The sequence below is a fragment of the Emericellopsis atlantica genome, assembly GCF_019669845.1.
Source record: "Emericellopsis atlantica unplaced genomic scaffold F5Z01scaffold_6, whole genome shotgun sequence".
In the NCBI taxonomy this organism is placed as follows: Eukaryota; Fungi; Ascomycota; class Sordariomycetes; order Hypocreales; family Bionectriaceae; genus Emericellopsis; species Emericellopsis atlantica.
This window is the reverse complement of record NW_025764708.1, coordinates 264,748-285,755: the sequence shown is the minus strand read 5'-3', so window position 1 is coordinate 285,755 and position 21,008 is coordinate 264,748. Positions and strand designations below refer to the sequence as shown.

Sequence of the window (21,008 nt, the reverse complement as noted above, 5' to 3'; positions counted from 1 at the left end):
TTTTTCTCCGCGTGGGAGAAAGGAGGAGGTGTGTTCGGCAGATCTTATTTGTTCATCGGGAACATTTTCCCCAGATACTGAACCCAGAGCTGCGGAGACGCAGCTTCATAATGCCACGTGCTTGCGTGCGTGTGGGAAGATGTAGACGTGCAGCCGGACGGGCAGAGCGGCCGAGACGCTGTCCATTGGCCTATATGCATTGCTGGATTATACCGATCCCTCGGCCTGTTCCAAGGCGGCGGATATAGGTATCTGCTTGAGGGGCACGATGCGTGTCTTCTTCCAATTCTTCCACAGAAAGTATGCACCGGCAACGAGGGGAATGTCCCTATACACCGTCAGTGAGCGTGCCACGACGAATCTGTCACTTGAGCCTTGACTTACAGATAGGAAGACACGAATTGGCTGGCGTCCCAGTTACCAGGCGTGAAGACGGCGAAGCCGCTCGTCAACAGGATCGTGACGCACATGACAAGTGCTGCGTGGGACGAGTATTCTGTTTTTGTAAACAATGTCAGCCATCCATTCAGTCTCCGCAGAATGTCACCAAGCAAGACTCACCTGTCCACCAATTATACCATGGTAACCTCGACTCCGGTATCCCTTGCACCTTGAAGGCCTTCCTCATCCTGATGTGGTTGCCCAAGATGGCCGTCCAGCTCACCAGCACCCCAGCGGCCGTCAGGTCCACAAACCACCAGAATACTGTAATCGCATCGCTCGACAGACTGAGGAAACTGAGCATCATGCCACCCACAAACACAAGAACGCACATGTACGGCGTGCCCCACCTCGTCGTGCGCAAGAAGACACGCGGCGCCTGGCCCTTGAGGGCCAACCCGTACAGCACGCGCGTCCCAGAGAGGAGGGCCTGGTTCGAGGCCGACCACGCAGAGGTGATCACCACGGCGTTCACAATAGACGGGACTAGGGGGATTCCAGCTGCCGACGCGGCAATGACAAACGGGCTCTGCGCAGCTGTCCCCGAGGATCCATCCAGTCGGGGGTCGTTGCTCGCCACCAGGAGGCCCACCACAAAGATGGCCAGCATGTAGAACAGAAAGATGCGCAGAAAGACTTGCTTGCACGCGGCAGGGATCGCCTTGCGCGGGTTCTGCGTCTCGGCCGCTGCCATGGCGATGCTCTCGACCCCCGCGAACGAGAACACGGCCCCGGTCAACGCCTGCCAGTACCCCAGAAACTGACCAAGACGACCTGGTGCGATGAACTCGACAAACGGGCCCGGGTCACGCCAGTACTTGAATCCTGTTGCGGGCGTACCCGGGATGCCGCCAGAGGCGATGATGACGCCGAGGAGGACGAGGAAGACAACGAGGAGCGTCTTCATCCAGGCAAAGACGTACTCGACCTCGCCAAAGACCCTGATGCGCGCAAAGCCGACGACCACGGTGAGCGCAATGAAGAGGACGATGAAGATGGCGGGGTTGGCATCCGTCCAGAACTGGAACAGCACGCAGATGGCCGTGATCTCGCTCGGGATGGACAGGCAGTTGCCATAGACGAGATTCCAGCCCAGCGCGACGCCCAGCGCCGGGTCGACGAGAAACTCGGCGTGCCGGACGAAGCTACCCGTGACGGGCAGGAGAGCCGCCGTCTCGCCGAGGGCGAACTGCACGGCGCAGACGACGAGGCCGATGGTCGCGTATCCGAGGAGCGCGCCGAGAGGACCGCCGGACTGGACTGCCCCACCGAGACCGAGGAAGAGACCCGTGCCAATGGCGCCGGCAATGCCGAGCATGGAGAGGTGACGCTGGGAGAGACCGCGTGCGAGGTTGCGTGTTTCCGCGGTGGTGAGAAGGTCGCCATTGTGCGAGTCTGGCTCATCGTGGTGGTGAGCTTGGTCATGGAGGAGGGGAGACGCGTCGGAGGCCTGGCGAGGGTCCAAGTCCTCTTGTGAGGACGTCATCTTGTTCTGGCAATGTCTCTCGTGGAGGACATGCTAAATTTCCGGTCGGGCGCGCGTTTTGTGGGATCTGATGGTGTGATAAGGACCCTTGATGATGATGAGATTCGCGATTGTTGGACGTTGAAGTCCGGGTTGAAAGACCCACTTTCACAACTGCCAATCATCGGCGACCAGGAAAGATGATGTATCGGGTAGGCAAAGTGACCGAGACCATTTCACTTACCCTATACAGTCCGAGGAGATGCTCCGCCCGCATCCCAACCTTATTTCAAGCTTGTCGAAAACAAGCAGCGCCGATCATCGCCAAGCAATTCGACTTCATTCCAAGCATGTTTTGTTCGTCTACCGGCCTCTACAGACACGCCAAACCATCTCTGACAGTAGCACCACCGTCACCAGTCCGTCATTGTCACCATCGCCACCACCCGCGCGCTAGACCGTGTACCTGAAAAATGGTGCATTGTCGCCGTCCTCCTTGTGCATGAGCTTCTCCTCGTACGTGTACTCGGTGGGAGCCTTGTGCTCGCGCTCCCGACGCGCATTCTCCCGACGCAAATACCACGTCATGAACCCCGAGAGAACAAAGCTCATGGTCGTGGTGGCGAGCAGCGTGAGGTGCCCAGAGCGGTAGTGAGGAGCCTCTTGCGCGCGCACCACGAAGCCTGCGACAGCACCTCCGAGGTTGCCCTACCAATCGTTAGCCCATGCCTATACGTTCAAGTTTCCAGGCTTCCCAAGGGGGACTTACGAAACCAACATGCATGGCAATGCCGACGCCACGCTTCAGCGAGCCGCCAATGTTGTTGCCGTTCCAGGCGACACCCTGTGGCACGTTGGGGTAGATGCCCGACGCAATGAGGAAGCAGCCAAAGTACTTGGCACCCAAATTGTCCGCGCCCGCTAGGATGGCAAAGCCGATCATCCTACCAGCAAGTCAGCACATACGCACGAACATAATGACCTAAAACCGGAAAACTCACGCCATGAGGCAGAAGCCCATCATGTAGATACCGCGCTGTCCATGTCGATCAGCGAGCCAGCCGCCGCCAATGGTGAAGAGGCAGGCGACAAAGTACGGTGGCACCGTCATGAGCTGCGCAATCTCGTTGCTGAAGCCCAGACCCTTGACGATGGACGGCATAAAAACCGAGATGGAATACAGCGGCGTGTAGATGCCAATGGTGATGAGCATGTGGACGTAGATCTTCCAGTCCTTGAAGGCGTCCCACATAAACTGGATTTTGAACTCGTCCGAGAGAACACTGCGGTCGTGCTCCAGCCGGCGCACAATCTCGGCTTTCTCTTCCCTGTCGAGAAATTTGGCGGTCGCCGGGTAGTCGTACATGACCCAGAAGGCGGCGATGGCTGCATGTCTGCTGTCAGTGTGTGTTACACGCCGAGCGAGAGAAACGGAAAAGGCCCCGACGTACCAATCACCAACGTCGCAATGCCCTCGAGGATGAAGATCCAGTTCCAGCCACCGAGACCTGCTGTGCCATCCATCTGCATGATGCCAAACGCAAGCAGGCCGCCAAACGCGCCGGCGGCGGTGGCGGCGGAGAAGAAGATGGCCATGCGCAGGCCGCACTCGTGTCGTCTGTACCACATGGTGATGCTGCGCCGTGTGCGTGTCAGCCAACTGTGAACATGTATCACACAGCGTCTCGAGAAAAGGCATTGCGCTTACTAGTAGGTGATGCCAGGGAAGAGACCACCCTCGGCCAGGCCTAAAGCAGCGCGGCATGCCAAAAGGCCGGCGTAGTTGTGCACGATGCCCAGCATGATGGTGCAGAAGCCCCAGGCGACCATGATGGACGGGATCCAGATCGATGGGCGGAAGCGCTTCATGGCCATGTTGGACGGGCTGTCGATTGTGAGATTCCTTTCGATATCCGGCAGGAGTGGTTGTACTCACATTTCAGCTGCGACGTAAAAGGGAAAAAAACTGACCTGTTAGCTATTCACGTCTGCCAACAGAGACACACGAGAATCACGAACATGGACACGGCAACCTGTCACTCGTGTCAGTTCCAACATGTCTTTCACATGGAGCAGTCAGAGAAAGACGAACATTGTAATCCCATTTCCCATCCATCTTTAAGTCCTCCTCCAAGCCAGCCAACTTGGCGTTGCCAATGTTGGTGCGGTCCAGGAACGAGAGCAGGTACAACAGCGCCAGGAACGGCAGAAGCGCCTTGTCGCACTTGCGCAGGAGCTTCTTGGTCCGCGCAAAGTCGAAGCCGGCCGACTCGACCTCGGTCGAGCCCAGGGCGACATCTGTGTCGTGGAGGTTCTTCTCGGTGGAGGACGTCTCCAGGTTGGCGTCGCCCTCGGGCCTTTTCTGGATGCCAGTCGAGTCCATCTTTCTTGCCAGTGCGAGGCTTCTCTGGTGTGCCAGCGTAACACTCGAAGAAGGAGTGAAGATGGTAGTATCAGTGAGAAGCAGAAAGATGGGAAGATCGCTTACACAAGAACGCTCAAGGGAAGAGGGGGCTCCATGCGATGGCCGATGGGACTCTGCTCTATATGCAAGTGTCCTCGTAACGCAACCCGCCGTCGACATGCGTTATCTGCCTGCCTCGAACCTGGTGCAACCTCGGACCCTTGACCCAGCCTGGGTTGAACACACGGGCGGACTGATGAGACCATCCTATCCCACACCGAGTCTAGTCTACTTCCCAGACCCCCGTCATCCGAGCGATCAATCACCCCGTGCTTCCCCGAGGAATTCTACTCACCCTTGCAATTGGAACCCCTTGGTCCGGCAGTCCAAATCGGCAGAATGCATCGCCAATGAGCCGCCAAGTCTCAGGCATAGTCGAGGCTATTGCCTACTCAAATGAGCACGGCTAGCCTTGCTCTGTGGAGATTGATTAGACTATTGACTAGATATGCCAGTCTATGGAGCTCGATCCCGCTTCCCCGCAGTCTGAGAACGTTTCTTCTCCTCCTCACGAGTCAGCCATCTTACACGCAGGTTTCAGGACCAGAATGTGTACATGTGGTGAAGACGGCACCCTTGCACGAACGCTAACGCTAGCGCCGGACCAAAGCCTCAGAGCCAGGCCTTCTAGAAGATGTGCTTTTCTTGTTCGCCGCCTAGATCTCGCAGTCCCACGTCATATCTCTGGTCAGAACGCACTCTATTCGTCATGCCCTCGCAGCTCTGGCCCACGATGCGAGAAGCCTCTGTTTGGCGACTCTTCCGTATGTCCGGGAATGGCACTAGCTCCAGTGTTTGCACTAATGTCCACGTTCGTGTCGTGTTATCGGGTCGACGATTGTTGTTGCGCTGCCACTCACTAGGATGGAAATTGCGAGGGCCAGACTCTGTCAGCAAGGGCGGCTGCTTCCAAGGTGCATGTGCATGTAGGGCTGCAATCTATTTACACGGACGCTCATTCGTCTGAGTATGCGTTTCGGAAATCCGGCATCGAATACGATCGCAGTGGTGCAGGGCGCAAAGGGTCTGGACCATCGAGGTGGGTGGCCTCGACGCCAGCGAATCTGTGATACATGTAAGCATAATCGCCCGAATTCATGCTTATCTCCAATGTCAAGCTAGTTCACCCACGGTGTTGTGAAACAGCTTCAATTGCGAAGATGAGTGAACAATAGGTGCGGAGTATACTGACTTGTAGCCTAGTGGAAACACTCAGTGGAAACCCATGGGGAACGTTCAACGACATACAGTACGTAGTAAGTGTGGAATATTCTAGGCGCCTGGGGGCCCCAGATTCGGCACATCTGCCAATTAAAGCCTAATTCATGGTTAAATCTTGTAGCCTAACTTTGTTCTGTGGAGTCGGGACCGTCAGGCTCCCGGGAGGGCGCATGGAGCATTTGTTGGAGGCATGGACACGGAAGAGTCAAGTCAAGACGGAGGCCTCATGTGGCACGCGCACACGCACTCGCTGCCACAGCCACGTTGCCGGGGTTCTTGGCCAGACCACTCCGCTGGTAGGATCACCCAGAGACTCGGTCGACCGGAAGGGCATCGCCGTTTGTTCTTTTGTGCCAGGTGAGTGCCTGGAACAATTGGCCATGGCGCCCGAGCCGGCAGCGCGCATCCACATCCCGCATCTCGCACCCAGATGGGCATGCATGACGAGACAGAACCCAGAGGTGGCAGTGGAAGAAGTAACAGTCTCATCAGTTCTCATGCAATGCAAGGCCCGGCCGGCGGTTTCGGACCAGAAATTGGACATGCCACATTTGTGGCACCGCAGAAAAGCACAGCGTCAAAAAACAGAACATCGGCTCTTTCAGGGAGATCTCATGCTCACAAGGCGTGTGTCATGTGCGTTGGTCCTGATGCTGGATCACGCCCTTCCCTATTTCTTTCCCTCCTGGATCCGCCATCATCTTCAAAAGACATGGTGGCATGTGCATTTGGGTTCTTCCATACTCCACGTCTTACAAACAAACAGTGGTCCTCCTCCCGTGCACCTTTGTGCATTCAAGACACCAACTGATGCAGCTTTTGATAAGTCTCATGTCGCGCCTCGTAACCGTCCCTCGTGTACGCAAAACAGCGAGGGATTGTCTGCCTTGGAAGAGGATCTCGTGCCATTACTATCGAAGCCTATCATGCCGTCACCACGAACTGGTGTGCGAGTTGTGATACGGGCAATCTGTACAATACGGTAGATCTCCTTTGGCCACCTTGATGTTGCCTGCTCCAAGTTGAGCAGACCTCATTCACGCTCACAAGGCAGACGGGATGCTCCCTACACCACACAGAGTCAAGGCCGTCCTGTGGAGATCTCACCAGAGGATTGAAGCTTGAAAAGAGGCAACTCCCGCACGCGATGCTCTCGGGTATGTTTACTAGAGTCATAACTTGTCCTCGGAATAAGCCCTTTCTCTATGAGCAGGTTGTATATGCCCCGGAGTTCTTGAATGCGGCGAGGATTCGCAAGCTTGATTTAAGGAGCCACTAGAGGTGATAGTAAACTCACATGTAGGTACAGCGGAGACCTTAAGGATGGCGGCGTTTCTAGTCTGAAAAATGAAAACTTTTCGTATATACACTTTGTGTCGCAAATTTGCTTTGGGCACCTATATGTATCTTGCATCTCAAGTTGGCTGTACTGTCTAGTCGCACGAGGAGGACCCAGTCAGGCCAGCTTCGGGTGACAATCTCCCAAACTGGACTGTGATTGACATATCTTGGTGACTTGGCATGTACAGTCCCGTTAAAATGATGGCCAATGGATCGTGACACTAGGAGAGCTTGGTGATGTCGTGTTTGTAGAAGTGCCGGCCTGAATCCAGGCAGTTCTGGAGGCAGGCCATTAATCTCTGCATGTTCACTCAAGCTCAACAGGACGACAGAGCAACACGGAGGTTGCCTGTGCTGTTAGCCACAACAGCATATTATATGTACGTGGGTCTAGGCCCTCGATCCGACAAGGTCATAAGGGGCAAAATGGTCTATGCCACATCCTGGAGCATCAGTTTTGTTGGTCACACAACGTGAAGGCCTCACGGCCACGCCAATTGGACTGCATCTCATTCACAACCCCATGAAGAGCCCTGCATGACAGCTGGAGAGAATGCGCGGGGCCAGCCGTCATATAAACGGTTAGTCCGTGATCCAAGCTCATATATGTAGGGAGGCCCCACGGAAGGGCCCACGGCCTAGTATTCAATAGCACTCGCCGAGAAAGACGATCCAGTTAGGATGTTCTAGAACGCGAGCTCTGCTGAAATACCGAGAGAGGAACATGACACATAGCTGAGCATTTTCGCCAGTTTTCCCCTGACTTCCGACTATCGTGTGCCATTTGATGTAAGCACGTCAGGCTCCGCTGGGTCTCTCTGCAGATCAGACAGGCAGGAGGCTGTACTTCCAGTCTGCTGCATAATATTGGAAGCAACATTAGACCGATGCTGACAATCAGGTGAGGATTCATCGGGGCTGAGAGACTAAGGCGGCTTAGCGCTTACTCCGCAATATTGTTTCTCGACCAAAAGTGAAGCTATCAAGAGACTCGAGAGCATGTGGTTGTGGTCCGGTACCAGAATGTGGTGTAATGGTCCGGTTTGCAATTTCTAATAAGTATAAAAGCAGTACTTGCTGGGACTTGAGGACATTCAAATCACACACAGCACTCGCCATTTCCTCGACCGAATTTATCAAACCCCAAGAACCTCGACCTGACAGCGTATTCAACATGCTTAAGGCGACAGTCATCTCATTCATGGCCATGGCCTTGCCCATAGCTTGCCAAGTGACGGAACCTGTCGCTGTCCGGTTCTCAACTAACCGTTCCATCTTTTGCTCATCGTCAAAGGATGACTATTGGATTTCAGACGGTGTCTGCGTCAGTCTCCCCGGAAAATGGTTGAGTGTTGACTCAATCACAAAGACGTGCCGTGGTACGTTTACATCTTGCTCCTAGCCAAATGACAGACGCTCACCATGGCGCAGTGTTTATCTATGAGAACAAGGACTGCACGGGCGCGGAAAAGCAAGTCTACACTGGACAAAGCACTTGTTACAATATTGCGGACTACTACACTATAAAGGCGTTTTGCCACTAGGGTTGAGTAACACAGGGGCAGCCTCCAAGTTACGATATCATGTTCATCAGCGACCTAGCAAATACTCCCATCGTCACCCGCATCTTTTGCAATTCTCTCCTCCTTGCGGTGATCGTGCAAGGTCTCCAGCCATCCCAGCTTTCTGAATGTTCATGTGTGGTGTCGGCCCCTTCACTTCGGACGCCCATGTTGCTTGCAAATGATCCAGTTCAAGTTGCAGTCCTCATGTCCCGAACGCGTCTACAGCACCCCAAGCACCACTCCAGCCGCCGCACCAACGAGGGCCATGTAGACCGCATCCCGCGTCCCCTCGCCGCCGTCACTGCTCTCAATGAAATCAAAGCCCTCGACAGCGTACTTGTCACTCTGAACCGTTGCCAGCTTCGTCCCATGTCCATCAAGCAGCCTAGCCTCGAATGTGTGCACCGCCTCTGGCGAGAGAGTCAGGTCGTTGTCTTGGATGCCTTCCACGATGCTGCTGGGATCCCACTCATACGATGTGGGACTCGAGATGGACAGGTTGGCGGCAAGTTGCCACCCAGCCTGGTCACCACTATCGCCGATGAGCGCGCGGAACCAGAGTTCGAGTGAGCGGGCCTCTGGCTCGTTGAGAGATCCTCCTGTCGCTCTCCATGAGACTGTGATGGGATTGGCGAGGTCGAGTTTGTCGACCGAGTCGGGGCCAGTGAATTGAAAGGCGTGGGCTGTGGGGGAAACGGCGCAGACCAGGGTGAGTGTGGAGAGCAGGACTGGACGGGGACGCATCTTGTGTTCCGGGCGTTGGTGAGCAGTACGAAGGAAAAGGAAGGATGGAGGGAAATGAAGATGTATGTCTTACACGGACAAGCTCTGACTCAAAATATCCAGTCTTCAGGATGAGCCCACGGTTCGGCAAGGTGGTATTTAAGACCATGTGAGGTCTAAGTTCTGAAAGGCCTGCCAAGCAGCCAAGCTCTCGTGGATTGGCCTGGAGCTCGAAGGGACTTGGGAATCACCCAGGCCCCAGGCATAATTGACTTGGCATTGGAGTCTGGGCTTTACCGCCCATGCTCTTTAAAGCTGATTTCCCACCAGTTGAGCCATTCTCGCCCTCGGGTTGATCCAGAAACCCTAGCGACTGCACGGCATGGCGTCTCATTGCTCAAGACTGGACATAGAATGAACTCGCGACACAAACGCCAAAAGCTACCGAGTACTCGTCCATGCTCACGACTGAAACCTAGTCATACGACCTTTGATCGCTTCAGTTGTTTTGGACCGGGCCACATCGCCATAACTCTTGATCACTCGCTCTGCATTGGGGCACGGGTTGATGCAGGCATTGCAGGCTACCAAGTGCCCGAGCCAACAAGTATTGTAACCAACTGCAGGGCTGACGCGGCCACAAGACAATAGCGATCGTGAGGGCACACGCATGAGTCTCTCTTCGACTGTCTTGGGACCCCACAATCTAGGTATCGCCGGCAACCGACTGTGACAGATGTTAGCTCTCCACGTCCTGCGATAGTCCGGTTCCTGGCTCTACGGTTGTCAAAATCCAGGCCGGACGGCAATTGGTCGATGACAGCACATATCCTCTTGAAGAAATGAGTCGGCATCCGTATAGCGTGAATATGCTTTGTGAACGGTATGCAGTCCCTTTGTCTGATTCGAAGTATTCTTGTGGCCACCGCTTGTCTCGGAGCCAGAGCTCGACCGGGTCGATTGGCGCGCACGTACCGTCGCCGACAGAAAGTGAACTTTCGGGAGCTCGCCCATGACGTTTCGGGGATCGATTCTGATCTTGATCAAGTATGTGGACGAGTCGTGTCGTACCACGCAGAGCGAGTATTAGAGAGCCCTGCCACGTCCAACCCTATTCCCTGCCCAGTGGTCCTGACGAAATGTCATTTGCCGTGATTCATTCACGCGTCGGGACCTTCTGCGTTTCTTAATAAATCTTGATGCCCTCAACTGGGGCTGCTTTCCTTGGATTGTCGGTGAGGGCATTTCCCGGCGCTTCATGTAAAAATTACCATGGTCTCTCGGCGCCGAAAAGACACGGCTCTTCTGAGAGGCCGGTTGCGCGCGAGTGAAACTGTCGAGAGCCATGGCCAAGGGGACATGATGTTATGGAGCAAACGAGGTGATTGATTGACGCTTGAGTGATCGATAAGGCGCGTTGGGTTTCGCTAACCCTGTACCAATTAGTCCGGCAGCCGCCTTTCTACCTAGGACTATAATCTTAGGATTTGCCGTAGGCACCTACTATTTAGGCATTTTCCTGATATACTTATAAGCGCCGATATTGGTTAGATATAAACAAATGACTCTAGTTGACTCGTCTCTGTCCTTGAAGTATTCGGAGCAGGTGGCGCCGATGCTTTTTATGACCTAATAGCTTTATTAGACGGCAAATCTAACTAATCAGTCTCACACTCGTCCGCTGGAACAAAAAGATAAAAAACATTCTTAATGTACTTATTTAACGAGAGCATATACGTCCAGCATTTGAGATCCCATCGTGGACTCGCGCGGCTGGAGGAAACCTCCAAATACGCGCTTCCGATATGCAATTAGCATGTGATGCAGCAATTGATTACTATCGCCCGCCAACCAGTTATGTCGTACTTCATCCATACATTGGCGATGTGAGAGACATAAAGATGTCGCACACCTGACTCACTTTGTCCCTGACGAGCAACGACTTCTAGACATCATTCGTCGGGTACACCCGTGGGGGCAAGCCACAACATCCTATCTAGCAGCTGCCAACGACTGCCGAAAGCTGTGGCCCGTGGGTTTCCTCAAACAGCACCAATGCTGCAGAGATCGGCATATCCTTTCGTTTCTGGAAGCTGCGTAGACGCGGCCCACCTTGGGTTCTCCTTTCACCATACTCGTCATGTTGCGGATTGGTGAACTGGAGCATCATAACCGCCAGTCGGCTAAGACAGACCTTCTGAGCCCCCACGAGGAACGACACGACACAACGTGATGCAGATGCACCATTCACCGTCCGAAACCGCTGACCTCGCTCTCGAGTTTTGGCCATCCTCAAATTCGATTAATCTCAATATGTTCGAGGCGAGATACAAATGACACTCGACATCACGTCAAAATCCATACGGGGGAGAACCCCATATCTTGCACCCCCGGCACCCAGCCCACGCCAACACGATAGCTGCCGTCTGGACATCCCCCAGAGTAAGATTTCCATGGTGCCATAATCTATCACGGCATCGCAAAGCCGCCATATCAAGTCCACGACGGGGTCAGTGCCGATCCCTAAATGGCGCTCGAGGGCTTTGACGAGTCAGCGGTCGACTCAGCACCACGACCTTCCGCATTCGCGACGAGCTCCCGTGAAACGGTGAAACAGCGTGGATCATCCCCATTCACATGGTGACGACGCGACATCCCCAATGGACAAAGTTCCATTGTGAGAGGTCGATCATGCGCGACATTGGCTTGAATTGGACAGAGCTGAGCTGGTGAGACCTAGCAGCGTTGCAAGATCTGCGGCACCTTTGAACTGATGTGTGCTTTGTCCATGAACTCCTCAGCTCCTGAGATGGGAGAATCATGTATAAATACACGGTCTTCAAGCGCTCAAGTGAATAGTTGTCACTTTCTCTCTCAGCGCCGCCACCCCAATCATCCAAGCATTGTGTCGCCATACTCTCGACGACCCCACAAACTTGATTCCTCCACAACCCAACGCAAGAATGCAGCTCTCTCTCGCCGCCATCTTCCTCGGCCTGACCGTCGTGAGCGCCGCTCCGACTGTTGTCACCCGCGACGAGCCCGCCAACTGCGGTGGCAAGTCCTACACCGCTCAGCAGGTCTCTGATGCCATCGATGAAGGCTGCTCCTACTTTGAGAGCGGCTCCGATGTTAACAGCTACCCTCACCGCTATAGCAACTACGAGGGCTTCGACTTCAAGGGCCTGGACGGTCCGTTCCAAGAGTTCCCCATCATTTCGGGCGGCGTGTACACTGGAGGTATGTAGTTGTTTCGCCAGCCAAGGAGCTTAAAAACAGTGCTAATTATTTATATAGGCTCGCCTGGTGCTGATCGCGTCGTCTTTACAGAGGACTCTTGCGCCCTCGCGGGAACCATCACCCATACCGGCGCTTCTGGCAATGCCTTTGTTGCCTGCGAGGGTACCTCGTAGAGTGTTGCGCGTGATAGGGTGATTTCGGTTTGCATTCATAGATAGTGACACATTTCTGGTCATTTCTCGACTATGGGCGATTCTTGTATATACTTACTGCTGAGCTTAGACATTGCTCAGACAAGATGAACATAAGAAGGATCATACTTCAATCATGCAATGCGTGAACTACATCTTACTGTATTCAAGTCTTACTGTATTCAAGAACCGCCAGCCGGTTAGTGTTGAGGTGAAGCACAGCCCGAGTTGCTCACCATCCACAGCGATGTGTACATGTAATAAAAAAAACAGCAGGCACCAAAACGAATACAGTGTCTGAGTAATAAGATCAAAATGCTACTGCAGAAAGTTCGTCCAAAAGCAAAAGAAATCTCCGGTACAGGGAATCGAACCCTGGGCTTGACGGAACCTCGAAAATGCTAAGCAAGTGAGAGCGTCAAATGTTAGCCACTACACCATACCGGATGATGGAAATGTCTCAAGTTTTATAACTTATATAGCTAATTGCCTTTCCAAGGCAGACAATGCTCCTTAATCACCAATGTTGAAACAGCCATTGGATTCCTAGATTAAGTAGGATGGAATATCCAGCTTATTGCTACAGTCGAGTTGCGATGGCAATCCTTTTCGGGTCAAGGATTGGACGAGGAGGCTTCTTGTCTTATACTTACGAATATGAGGTCCAGTGACCGTCACCCCTTTAAAGTTCAGATGCGAAAAAACATGTACTATAGATGAGCTTGGAATGACATCTAACTGAAAGACTACAGCCAACTTATGGAAGCGAAATAAACAGATTTGAGGACCTTCTGGCCTAGTACGTGTACCTAAAAGTATGGTTCTGCTTGTCCGTCTCGTCGGATCTGTTGACCTCCAAACCATGTTGAACCACATCCTGAGGCTTCCCGTACTGAGCATCGCGCCTCTTGTTCTCCACCACACAAAGGGCGTAGTAAGCAATACCAGCGGCTGCCATCATCGCAAAAGCACACAGCATACTCCCGATCCCGAGCGGGTAGCGTGGTGCTTGCTCCTGGAGGAAGAACTGGGGTCCAACAATATTCCCGACAGCTATAACAGAGGGTCAGCGACAGTATTCTTGGGGATTTTCAGGAGACTCGTACCATAAACCACAGCAATCGACACTCCCATGAAGCTCTTCTTAGTGGCGCCAGCGGTGTTCGTGGAAGACAAACTCAGCATGAACACCCAGGGCACGTTGTAGAAGCCCATGAGGTACACACCGGCCAGCGATGCGTCTCTGTGAGTATCAACATTGAGAAGGTGAACCATGATGGCACCCCCCATTCCAATGAGGGACGCTATGATCCAGAAGATACAGCGCATGTTGGGCACCCAGAAGGTAATGGCAGTCAAGGTGGCACCCGCAACCATGGCCACCGCGGCCTGGGGCGTAGCCATGAGAACAGTCTTGGTCTGCGAGAACCCGTAGCCGGCGATGATGAGGGGGTTGAAGTTGGTGACACCTGCGTTGACAACCGCATAGCCCAGGGCGCAGAGCCAAATGCACCAGCATTTCGGGTCGCGGAGTGCTTCGAACACTTGCTTCGCATTGAACCTCTGCCAATCTCGTCAGTCAACGGACTTGCGTGGGATGACGCCGCACTCACTTGATGAGTCTCTACTCCAGTCTGATTTTCGGCGAGCCTGACAAGTGCCAGACGCTTCTCCTGATCGGTGAAGAACCAAGCCTTGGATGGCGAGTCTGGGAGGACGAAAAAGATCAACACGCCGATGAAGATGGTGATGGAGCCGTAGATGATGAAGATGTACTGTTCTTGTCAGCCCATTGTTGTACCAGCGATAGGACGCTGTCCCTAGTCAGTGAACGTTGCCTTACCTTCCAAGTCGGCAGGGATCCGTTGATCTTTCCAATGGCATAAGACAAGATCCCGCCAAAAACCCCAGCAAAGGTATTGTACCAGAAGGCAGTGCGTAGCGGCTGCTCCTCTTTGCGGTACCACATGGAGTTGAGAAGCATCATGCATGGCAGCACGGCAGCCTCAAACACACCAAGCAGGAAACGAATCGTGGCCAAGCCCGCAAAGTTGTGGCACAGACCCATGAAGCAGAGAGAGATTCCCCACAAGGTCAGACACACGCCAATGTACTTTCCAATTGGGACTTTTGTCATGAGCCAGAGGTTGGGAAACTCCATGGCCAAGTACCCAAAGTAGAAGATACTGCTAAGCCAACTGTAGTCCTGACCCTTCAAGTTGGCATCGTCGCGGATTCCGAATACGGCGGCGTATCCCAAGGCGTTCTGTCCGCCAGGTGTAAGTGATGGCCTCAGATTAAACGCTTGTGTTTTGGAGTCTTACCTTGTCCAAGAAAGCCAAGGTCATGGCTAAAACCGCCAATGGCGTAACCACGAGGTCGGTCTTCAAGACAAGCCGCCGTGCCTGGGCTTTGGTCAGATCCTCAACTACACCTGGACCCGGAGATGCTCTTCCAATCTCCGTTGAAACCATGTCTTCTGGCTTGGACGCGGAGTGGTTATCCATGTTGGCGATCTTTTGGAGAGTGTAGGTAAAAAAGCCTGAGTGGTCCACCGATGGAACACAGCGTGACGGAGAGTCGCTGTTAGAAATGGAGCTTTTCCCTGAGTTCAGCTCGACAAGCGAGATGAAGTCGTGCAACGGCACCCTCCTGGATTCTGTCTTGGATGCATTTGATATATACGTGAGCATCCAAGTCTCGCAGGGATGGTGGGTGGATGTCGTCGGAGGCGAGCTCGGGCGCCACCGAAGGAATCTCGGACGCTACCGAACTAGAGCGCCACATGGAGAAGCGATATCTAGCGAGACTCTGATTACAGAGATAGGGGATATATTCAGGCAGAATGACCAAAATGATAAGAATTAATGACAGAGGACTGTGTGGCAAGTGCATGTAGACAGTTGAGCTGCCAAGGTCGCATGGACTGACCTTGGGACACGCCGCATGACATGACGACCAGTGATCACCGCAAGACTGTTCATTGATTCTTATGAATTGAAAATCGGATTCTCCCAAACAATTTCATCTCATTGAGTCATATTGAATTTCTGCCCAACATGATCTACGTCGACTACAGCTTGGCGAGGAAACTCAAGTCCCTCGATGCCTCAACCTCAGCCTGGATCTCAGATCGTGGTCGTTCGACATCCGCCTTGACCTTTTCCGCATACAATTTCTGTATCTTTTCCGTGACGGGTCCCCTCTTGCCAGTCCCAATCGTCCTGCCATCGACCTCCGTGACATGAATCTGCGAGGGGAAAGTGCCAGTGCAGAAAGCCTCGTCCGCCCCGTATACCTCGGTCAGAGCAAAGTCGAGCTCCCGCACTTTGATCCCGTTGGCACGGCACACATCAATGGTCTTCTGCCTCGTGATTCCTTGCATCTGGTTGTCTTTTGTGGGCGCCCACACTTCGTCTCCGCGCACAATGAAGAAGTTGACAGAGTTGCCCGTCTTGACGAACCCTCGCAAGTCCAGCATCAACGCCTCGTCCACGTTCATCAAGTTGGCGTGAATACAGGCTTGCACGTCTGTCGCCTTGGAGATGTGGTTCCATTGCTCGTCCTTCACGTCGGGAGGACCACGTCGTACCCACGTAGTTCCCAGTCGAAGCCCCCTGTTCTTGGCCGATGGCGCAACGGCCTTGACCTCAGGGATGATGACGATGAGTGGCAGCCCAACGTTGATCTTGGGATTTTGGTACGGTGTTGCTTTTAGGCCGCGACTGACCACGAGGCGTAGATGAACATGAGGTTCATCCTGCATGGAGTTGGCGTCCAGAGTCTGATGGATGAGGTTCAGAAGGGCACCCTTGCTGAGACCCAATTCCATGAACATGGCCTTGGCTGACTGGAAGAGGCGGTTGATGTGTTCACGGGCAAATTGCACCCTTCCGTTGTTGGCACGGATGCCCTCCTGAATCAGAGTTAGGGTGGTTTCAAGATGGAAGTTCAAGGCTGTGATCACTCACCCAGATACCATCACCAACAAGAAAGTTTGAGTCAAAGACTGAGACCGACGCCTCTGCCCTTGGCACAAGGCGGAACTGACCACTCACGCCATCGCGCATCCCGACCTGATTAGACAGTATTGTCAGTGGCCATTTGTGTCCAAGTTGGATTCAACAACTGTACCAAGATATTGTCATTTTTCGAATTGGGAACGACGGCATGGCTGCCTTGCTCGTGGTGTTTCGCAGACATCTCGATCCGCAATGCTTGCCAGAATCCGCGTTTCTCCGACTTCTCAGCGTGTATCAGCTTGAATCACGAAATCAACGAAGAATATGAGGACATTGACTTCTGCTCGCCCTCTCGATGAAATACGCGAGCTCATTCGGCACACACCGAGCCTAGTGGCACTCGATCACTTCATGACTCGGTCATTCCCGAAAATATGGGGATAAACTTCTCCATCAGGAATGGGCACGCCATCGAGCTGGTATCTGTCGTTATCAGGCGCCAGGCTATGTGAACCTTATCTCTCCGCACTTGGCGCGCTGTAGATAACGTCCCTCGGTCCTGTCCGAGGCCCAACGACAACACTCGTATAACACCGCTCGGCCCTCGATATCCGTGCAAGGAGCATAGCCACTAGTCCGCTGTCATGGAGACACTGCCAACTTATACCCTTCAGCCCTCGGTCTCAAAGGCTTGTGCTCGGTGTCACGCGAGGAAGGTCAAGGTGAGTTTGCGACATCTGACCCAGCGAGCCCCTATCACATCGGGTCTCGAACTGATAGCAGCCAAAGTGCGACCAAAAGGTGCCACGCTGCGCAGCATGCACTCGTCAAAATGAGGAATGCAACATTACAGACTGTGTCTCGTATCCTTACAGTGCAGTCCTTGCCTTGCAAACCGAGATTGAACATCTGAAAGCGAGGTTGCAACAGACACAAATAGCATCTGAGACATATAAAGACCCCCCGAGGGCAGATAATGGATCCCGATTTCCGAGACAAGCCTCTGATGAGGACGTGAATGGGTCGCTACCTGGAAAGGAAGCCGAGGAAGTCGGAGTCCTATCCATCGGCGGCCCTAGTCGCTTTACCCAAGATCAATATGGTACGGCCCCTTTTCAGATCAACCGAAACCGTCGACTGATAATGTCTTGCAGTGGGAAGCGCAGCAGGATCAACCTTTGCACGCATCTTCTTCAAGCAGCTCAATCTGAAGGAATCGGAACGGAACGGGATGGACTTGGATCCTCTACCAGACACCATCGGCGCCTCGCTGCCACCGTGGGCAACAGCAAGGTTCCTTTTGTCGAGATACATTGCTCGCCTGCATACCTGGTGGCCATTCCTGCAGCTTCCAGTGCTTCGACGGCTTTTCCAGTCCATGTATGGGAATCATAGGGCGACCAGTAGCGCTGATCGCTTCGTTGTGTTCATGGTACTCACCCTCGCCAGCAGTGCATCGCAGGACGACCCCGAGTACGGCGCCCTCCTAGACATGAACGAGCCCAGGGCGTACTTTGACACTGCTCTTCGCTTCTTTGTGAGCTTCTACGACCATCCGCGAGATATTTTTGGCATACAGGCCGTGCTTCTACTCTCGATTTGGATGCTCAACTCATCCTCCAGCAGTCACTGCAACGACCTTTGGCACTTGAGCCGCTATGTCATGTCCGCAGCGATTGAGAGCGGATTGCATCGCCACAATGCCGCTTGGGGCTTTTCTCCCGACGAGCTGGAGACACGGAATCGCACTTGGTGGTGCATCTATGTTCTCGAGAGACAGGTTGCCGTTTTGACAGGCCGAGTGCTCTCGATCAGGGACCACGCCATCCATGCGCTGCAACCGAAGCAGAGCAGCTTGGATGTTTTGAGCGAAGGCGAGGCCAGCGTGGCTGCTATTTTCCATAAACATAGTCTTCGACCCTTCGAGCTCATGATCCGTCTGCGTCAGTTAGCTGGCCGTGTGCTCGAGTCGGTTTACATCGGCCGGGGACCAGATGGCAAGGCGTACGCAACGTCGTTCCAGCAGATCTACACGACATCAGAAGAGTCACGGCGCGAGTTGAGCCAGTGGAAGCATGATCTCGATAACTCTGATCTAAAACCGTCGAGAGAATACTCTGAGTTGAAAGTCGAGTACTGTCTTCTTGTGCTTCTGGTCAACCGACCCAGTCCTACGTTCATGGTACCATCCACGGCCATGATGACTGCGTGCTCCAAGACTGTATCGAGCACGGTCCGTCAATGGATACAACTGCGCACCTCATATGGCCTGAGTGCGATTTGCAGTAGTTTCAGGCAGCTCCACAATGTCCTCATAGTCGCTTTGGCTGCCTTGTACTGTGACTGGTGAGTCAAAGCCACTTCCGTTTCGTCTGGGGACCTTGCTTACCTTGCATGTTCACCAGGCGCCTCCTTTCGGTGTCTCAGGAACATGGACTGGCCAGCGCATCAAGCGATGCACGACACTGGCACGACGTGGCAGCCTGTCTGGATATTCTGAGAGACGGTATCCGACAGATCAACAAACCAAGCCTGAGGAAATACCAGGAGCTGCTGCAGAAGGTGAGGCTTACGGTGTACAACAGCCACCAAGGGCGCAGAAGTAGCATGCCGCAACCTCTGGCGCAGCATGATGTTGGGTCAACGCCAAGTTTGGGTGGTCTTGACATGAATATGGACACCTTCAGCCAAGGTGATCAAGGCTTTGAGGCGTACATTAACAATGTCTCGACGTTCTTCGACGAAGGCACACTGGATCTCGACCCAGCGCTGAGTATATGGTACGATGCAATCCGTGAGGAGATTTGACGGCCCTGATCCAGCTGGACTTTTGCGGTATCCTGCACGAACCCCTCATTCAAGGGCACTTGAAGTCACATATACATCCCGCCACTTATGTCTATGAAACAAAGTCTCGCGGCCAGGTGCATCGACTTCCACTCTGCCACGACGTCGTTGACGCTTGCTCAAGCAACATCGAGTCAAGCCAAGTATACCCAGAAGCGGCATCTCCCCTGAAGATCGGAACCTCGCATCCGCCTTTTCCACCCGAACGCAAGGATGCCGCCCTTCCACACTCAGTGTGCTCCATGGGAGGCAGATCATTGGGGGGAGAAGTGGTACAAGGCCAACTTGGCAACCAAGACCCTTTCTACTTGAGACAAGCCACTTTGTATTTCCCCAGATTTCGGAACTCAGGTACGCACGCCGCCACGCGAGCACAAAGTCTAATGTTATGACCCGAGTACGTGAGTATCTACAGTCCTAGCGGGTGAATTATGGAACCCAAGCACGCAAAGTGGCAGCAAGGTTCATGCTAGCTGTGATAGTGCCACTGCATTTACGTGCATATGCTGCAATGTATTCTTCGCAAAGACCGGCAAGCTGATAAGACAGCTTGATTGAGACATGTGAAATGAGAATCTCGCCTCGCTGCCTTGCGTTCTCGCTCATGGGGGGAACATCTGAGATGACAGTATGCGTGTCTAGGACTAGCTTGATGAATGTCTATAAAGGCTTCCTCCCCCCTCTTCCTTTCTGAGTTAAAAAGATCACATCCGCACAGTTTCGTATGCTCGTCTTTTCTCGTTGTAAACTTTAAAGCTCTCAAGTCCCTTTCCTCCGAGTCCATCCCGCCATCGTCTGCTCCACGAAACTCTTCTCAAGGACACCCAACCTTACACCACACAAAACCTCACACTATGTCTTACCTAACTCCCATCCTGCTTGCCCTTGCCTCTTTGTCCGCGGCAAGCCCCGTCCCCAGAGGGAACATGAACGCCGGGCAACTCACATTCTTCCACCCGGGACTAGGAGCTTGTGGCCAAAATCACCACGACGGCTCCCTCATAACCGCCATTTTGGCTCCTCTGTTCGACAGCCGCCGTCCCCAATACTGTGGTAACCATTACGCGTCAAGAGCCCCCTGGGCGATGTCGTGGTTGGGGTCGTCGACCGCTGCGAGGGTTGCGACCATTGGGATCTTGACCTTTCGCCTGCAGCTTTCCAACAAGCCGTTGGTGGTCTCGGTGTGGGCCGGACCCAAGCTGAATGGGAATGGGTATAGGCTAGGAACTTATAATCAGAGTGCTGAATCACAATTTCCAGACATGCTCCGCTTGCACAGTCGATGTATTGCTCACAGGGACAGTGGTGCCCATGTCGTTGTTCTAATTCATGCTGTTGTGCCTTACCGGCTATTGAGATTTGATAACGCCTCGCCTTTCCTGAAGTGGTTCGGGTCATCTACTATGCAAGCCATACTGGCGCCAGTTTGCCCGTCCTAAATAAGCAGTACTCCGAATAACAATTGGGCCACCAACTCCTAAGAAACTGAAAATGATCGCTCTCATAAAAGCAATGGATCCTCCTCCCCTGGGAGCGTTCCCAAAAGCC

The 21,008-nt window shown here is 53.5% G+C and overlaps 11 protein-coding genes and 1 non-coding gene across 12 annotated transcripts; 6 read left to right on the top strand and 6 right to left on the bottom strand.

Moving 5' to 3' along the window:
* Positions 1-207: 207 nt before the first annotated feature.
* F5Z01DRAFT_671870 (amino acid permease/ SLC12A domain-containing protein) lies at positions 208-1,927 on the bottom strand (the record flags this gene model as incomplete). The annotated part of the gene is made up of 3 exons (XM_046264746.1): positions 208-328; positions 385-496; positions 562-1,927. 3 exons carry the CDS (start codon positions 1,925-1,927, stop codon positions 208-210), a joined length of 1,599 nt encoding a protein of 532 aa, XP_046120542.1.
* Positions 1,928-2,359: 432 nt separating this feature from the next.
* F5Z01DRAFT_671869 (major facilitator superfamily domain-containing protein) lies at positions 2,360-4,289 on the bottom strand (the record flags this gene model as incomplete). Its single annotated transcript, XM_046264745.1, has 8 exons — positions 2,360-2,614; positions 2,676-2,850; positions 2,908-3,292; positions 3,358-3,542; positions 3,615-3,791; positions 3,843-3,872; positions 3,926-3,939; positions 3,999-4,289. The coding sequence occupies 8 exons, from the start codon at positions 4,287-4,289 to the stop codon at positions 2,360-2,362; spliced, it is 1,512 nt and encodes a 503-aa protein (XP_046120541.1).
* A 1,586-nt stretch (positions 4,290-5,875) lies between these two features.
* Positions 5,876-6,783, top strand: F5Z01DRAFT_648734 (uncharacterized protein). The gene has a single exon (XM_046263049.1). The coding sequence runs from the start codon at positions 5,972-5,974 to the stop codon at positions 6,575-6,577; it is 606 nt and encodes a 201-aa protein (XP_046120540.1). The 5' UTR covers positions 5,876-5,971; the 3' UTR covers positions 6,578-6,783.
* A 1,276-nt stretch (positions 6,784-8,059) lies between these two features.
* F5Z01DRAFT_479848 (uncharacterized protein) lies at positions 8,060-8,380 on the top strand. Its single transcript, XM_046260065.1, has one exon. The coding sequence runs from the start codon at positions 8,107-8,109 to the stop codon at positions 8,332-8,334; it is 228 nt and encodes a 75-aa protein (XP_046120539.1). The 5' UTR covers positions 8,060-8,106; the 3' UTR covers positions 8,335-8,380.
* A 336-nt stretch (positions 8,381-8,716) lies between these two features.
* Positions 8,717-9,241, bottom strand: F5Z01DRAFT_671868 (uncharacterized protein; the record flags this gene model as incomplete). The annotated part of the gene is made up of 1 exon (XM_046264744.1): positions 8,717-9,241. The coding sequence occupies one exon, from the start codon at positions 9,239-9,241 to the stop codon at positions 8,717-8,719; it is 525 nt and encodes a 174-aa protein (XP_046120538.1).
* A 747-nt stretch (positions 9,242-9,988) lies between these two features.
* F5Z01DRAFT_479820 (uncharacterized protein) lies at positions 9,989-10,426 on the top strand. The gene has a single exon (XM_046260064.1). It carries the CDS (start codon positions 10,106-10,108, stop codon positions 10,373-10,375), a length of 270 nt encoding a protein of 89 aa, XP_046120537.1. The 5' UTR covers positions 9,989-10,105; the 3' UTR covers positions 10,376-10,426.
* A 1,757-nt stretch (positions 10,427-12,183) lies between these two features.
* Positions 12,184-12,633, top strand: F5Z01DRAFT_671867 (ribonuclease; the record flags this gene model as incomplete). The annotated part of the gene is made up of 2 exons (XM_046264743.1): positions 12,184-12,460; positions 12,518-12,633. The coding sequence occupies 2 exons, from the start codon at positions 12,184-12,186 to the stop codon at positions 12,631-12,633; spliced, it is 393 nt and encodes a 130-aa protein (XP_046120536.1).
* A 371-nt stretch (positions 12,634-13,004) lies between these two features.
* Positions 13,005-13,098, bottom strand: F5Z01DRAFT_t31. The gene has a single exon. It is a non-coding gene; the product is annotated as a tRNA-Glu (tRNA).
* A 349-nt stretch (positions 13,099-13,447) lies between these two features.
* Positions 13,448-15,158, bottom strand: F5Z01DRAFT_634193 (major facilitator superfamily domain-containing protein; the record flags this gene model as incomplete). Its single annotated transcript, XM_046262035.1, has 5 exons — positions 13,448-13,704; positions 13,758-14,214; positions 14,265-14,426; positions 14,495-14,917; positions 14,976-15,158. 5 exons carry the CDS (start codon positions 15,156-15,158, stop codon positions 13,448-13,450), a joined length of 1,482 nt encoding a protein of 493 aa, XP_046120535.1.
* A 523-nt stretch (positions 15,159-15,681) lies between these two features.
* On the bottom strand, positions 15,682-17,042 carry F5Z01DRAFT_648728 (aminotransferase class IV). Its single transcript, XM_046263048.1, has 3 exons — positions 16,786-17,042; positions 16,623-16,727; positions 15,682-16,567 (listed from the first exon to the last, which is right to left on the bottom strand). The coding sequence occupies exons 1-3, from the start codon at positions 16,852-16,854 to the stop codon at positions 15,725-15,727; spliced, it is 1,017 nt and encodes a 338-aa protein (XP_046120534.1). The 5' UTR covers positions 16,855-17,042; the 3' UTR covers positions 15,682-15,724.
* Positions 17,043-17,213: 171 nt separating this feature from the next.
* On the top strand, positions 17,214-19,769 carry F5Z01DRAFT_479741 (fungal-specific transcription factor domain-containing protein). Its single transcript, XM_046260063.1, has 4 exons — positions 17,214-17,335; positions 17,403-17,715; positions 17,768-18,959; positions 19,019-19,769. Exons 1-4 carry the CDS (start codon positions 17,258-17,260, stop codon positions 19,419-19,421), a joined length of 1,986 nt encoding a protein of 661 aa, XP_046120533.1. The 5' UTR covers positions 17,214-17,257; the 3' UTR covers positions 19,422-19,769.
* F5Z01DRAFT_479737 (uncharacterized protein) lies at positions 19,700-20,972 on the top strand. Its single transcript, XM_046260062.1, has one exon. The coding sequence runs from the start codon at positions 20,117-20,119 to the stop codon at positions 20,897-20,899; it is 783 nt and encodes a 260-aa protein (XP_046120532.1). The 5' UTR covers positions 19,700-20,116; the 3' UTR covers positions 20,900-20,972.
* The last annotated feature ends 36 nt before the right edge of the window (positions 20,973-21,008 follow it).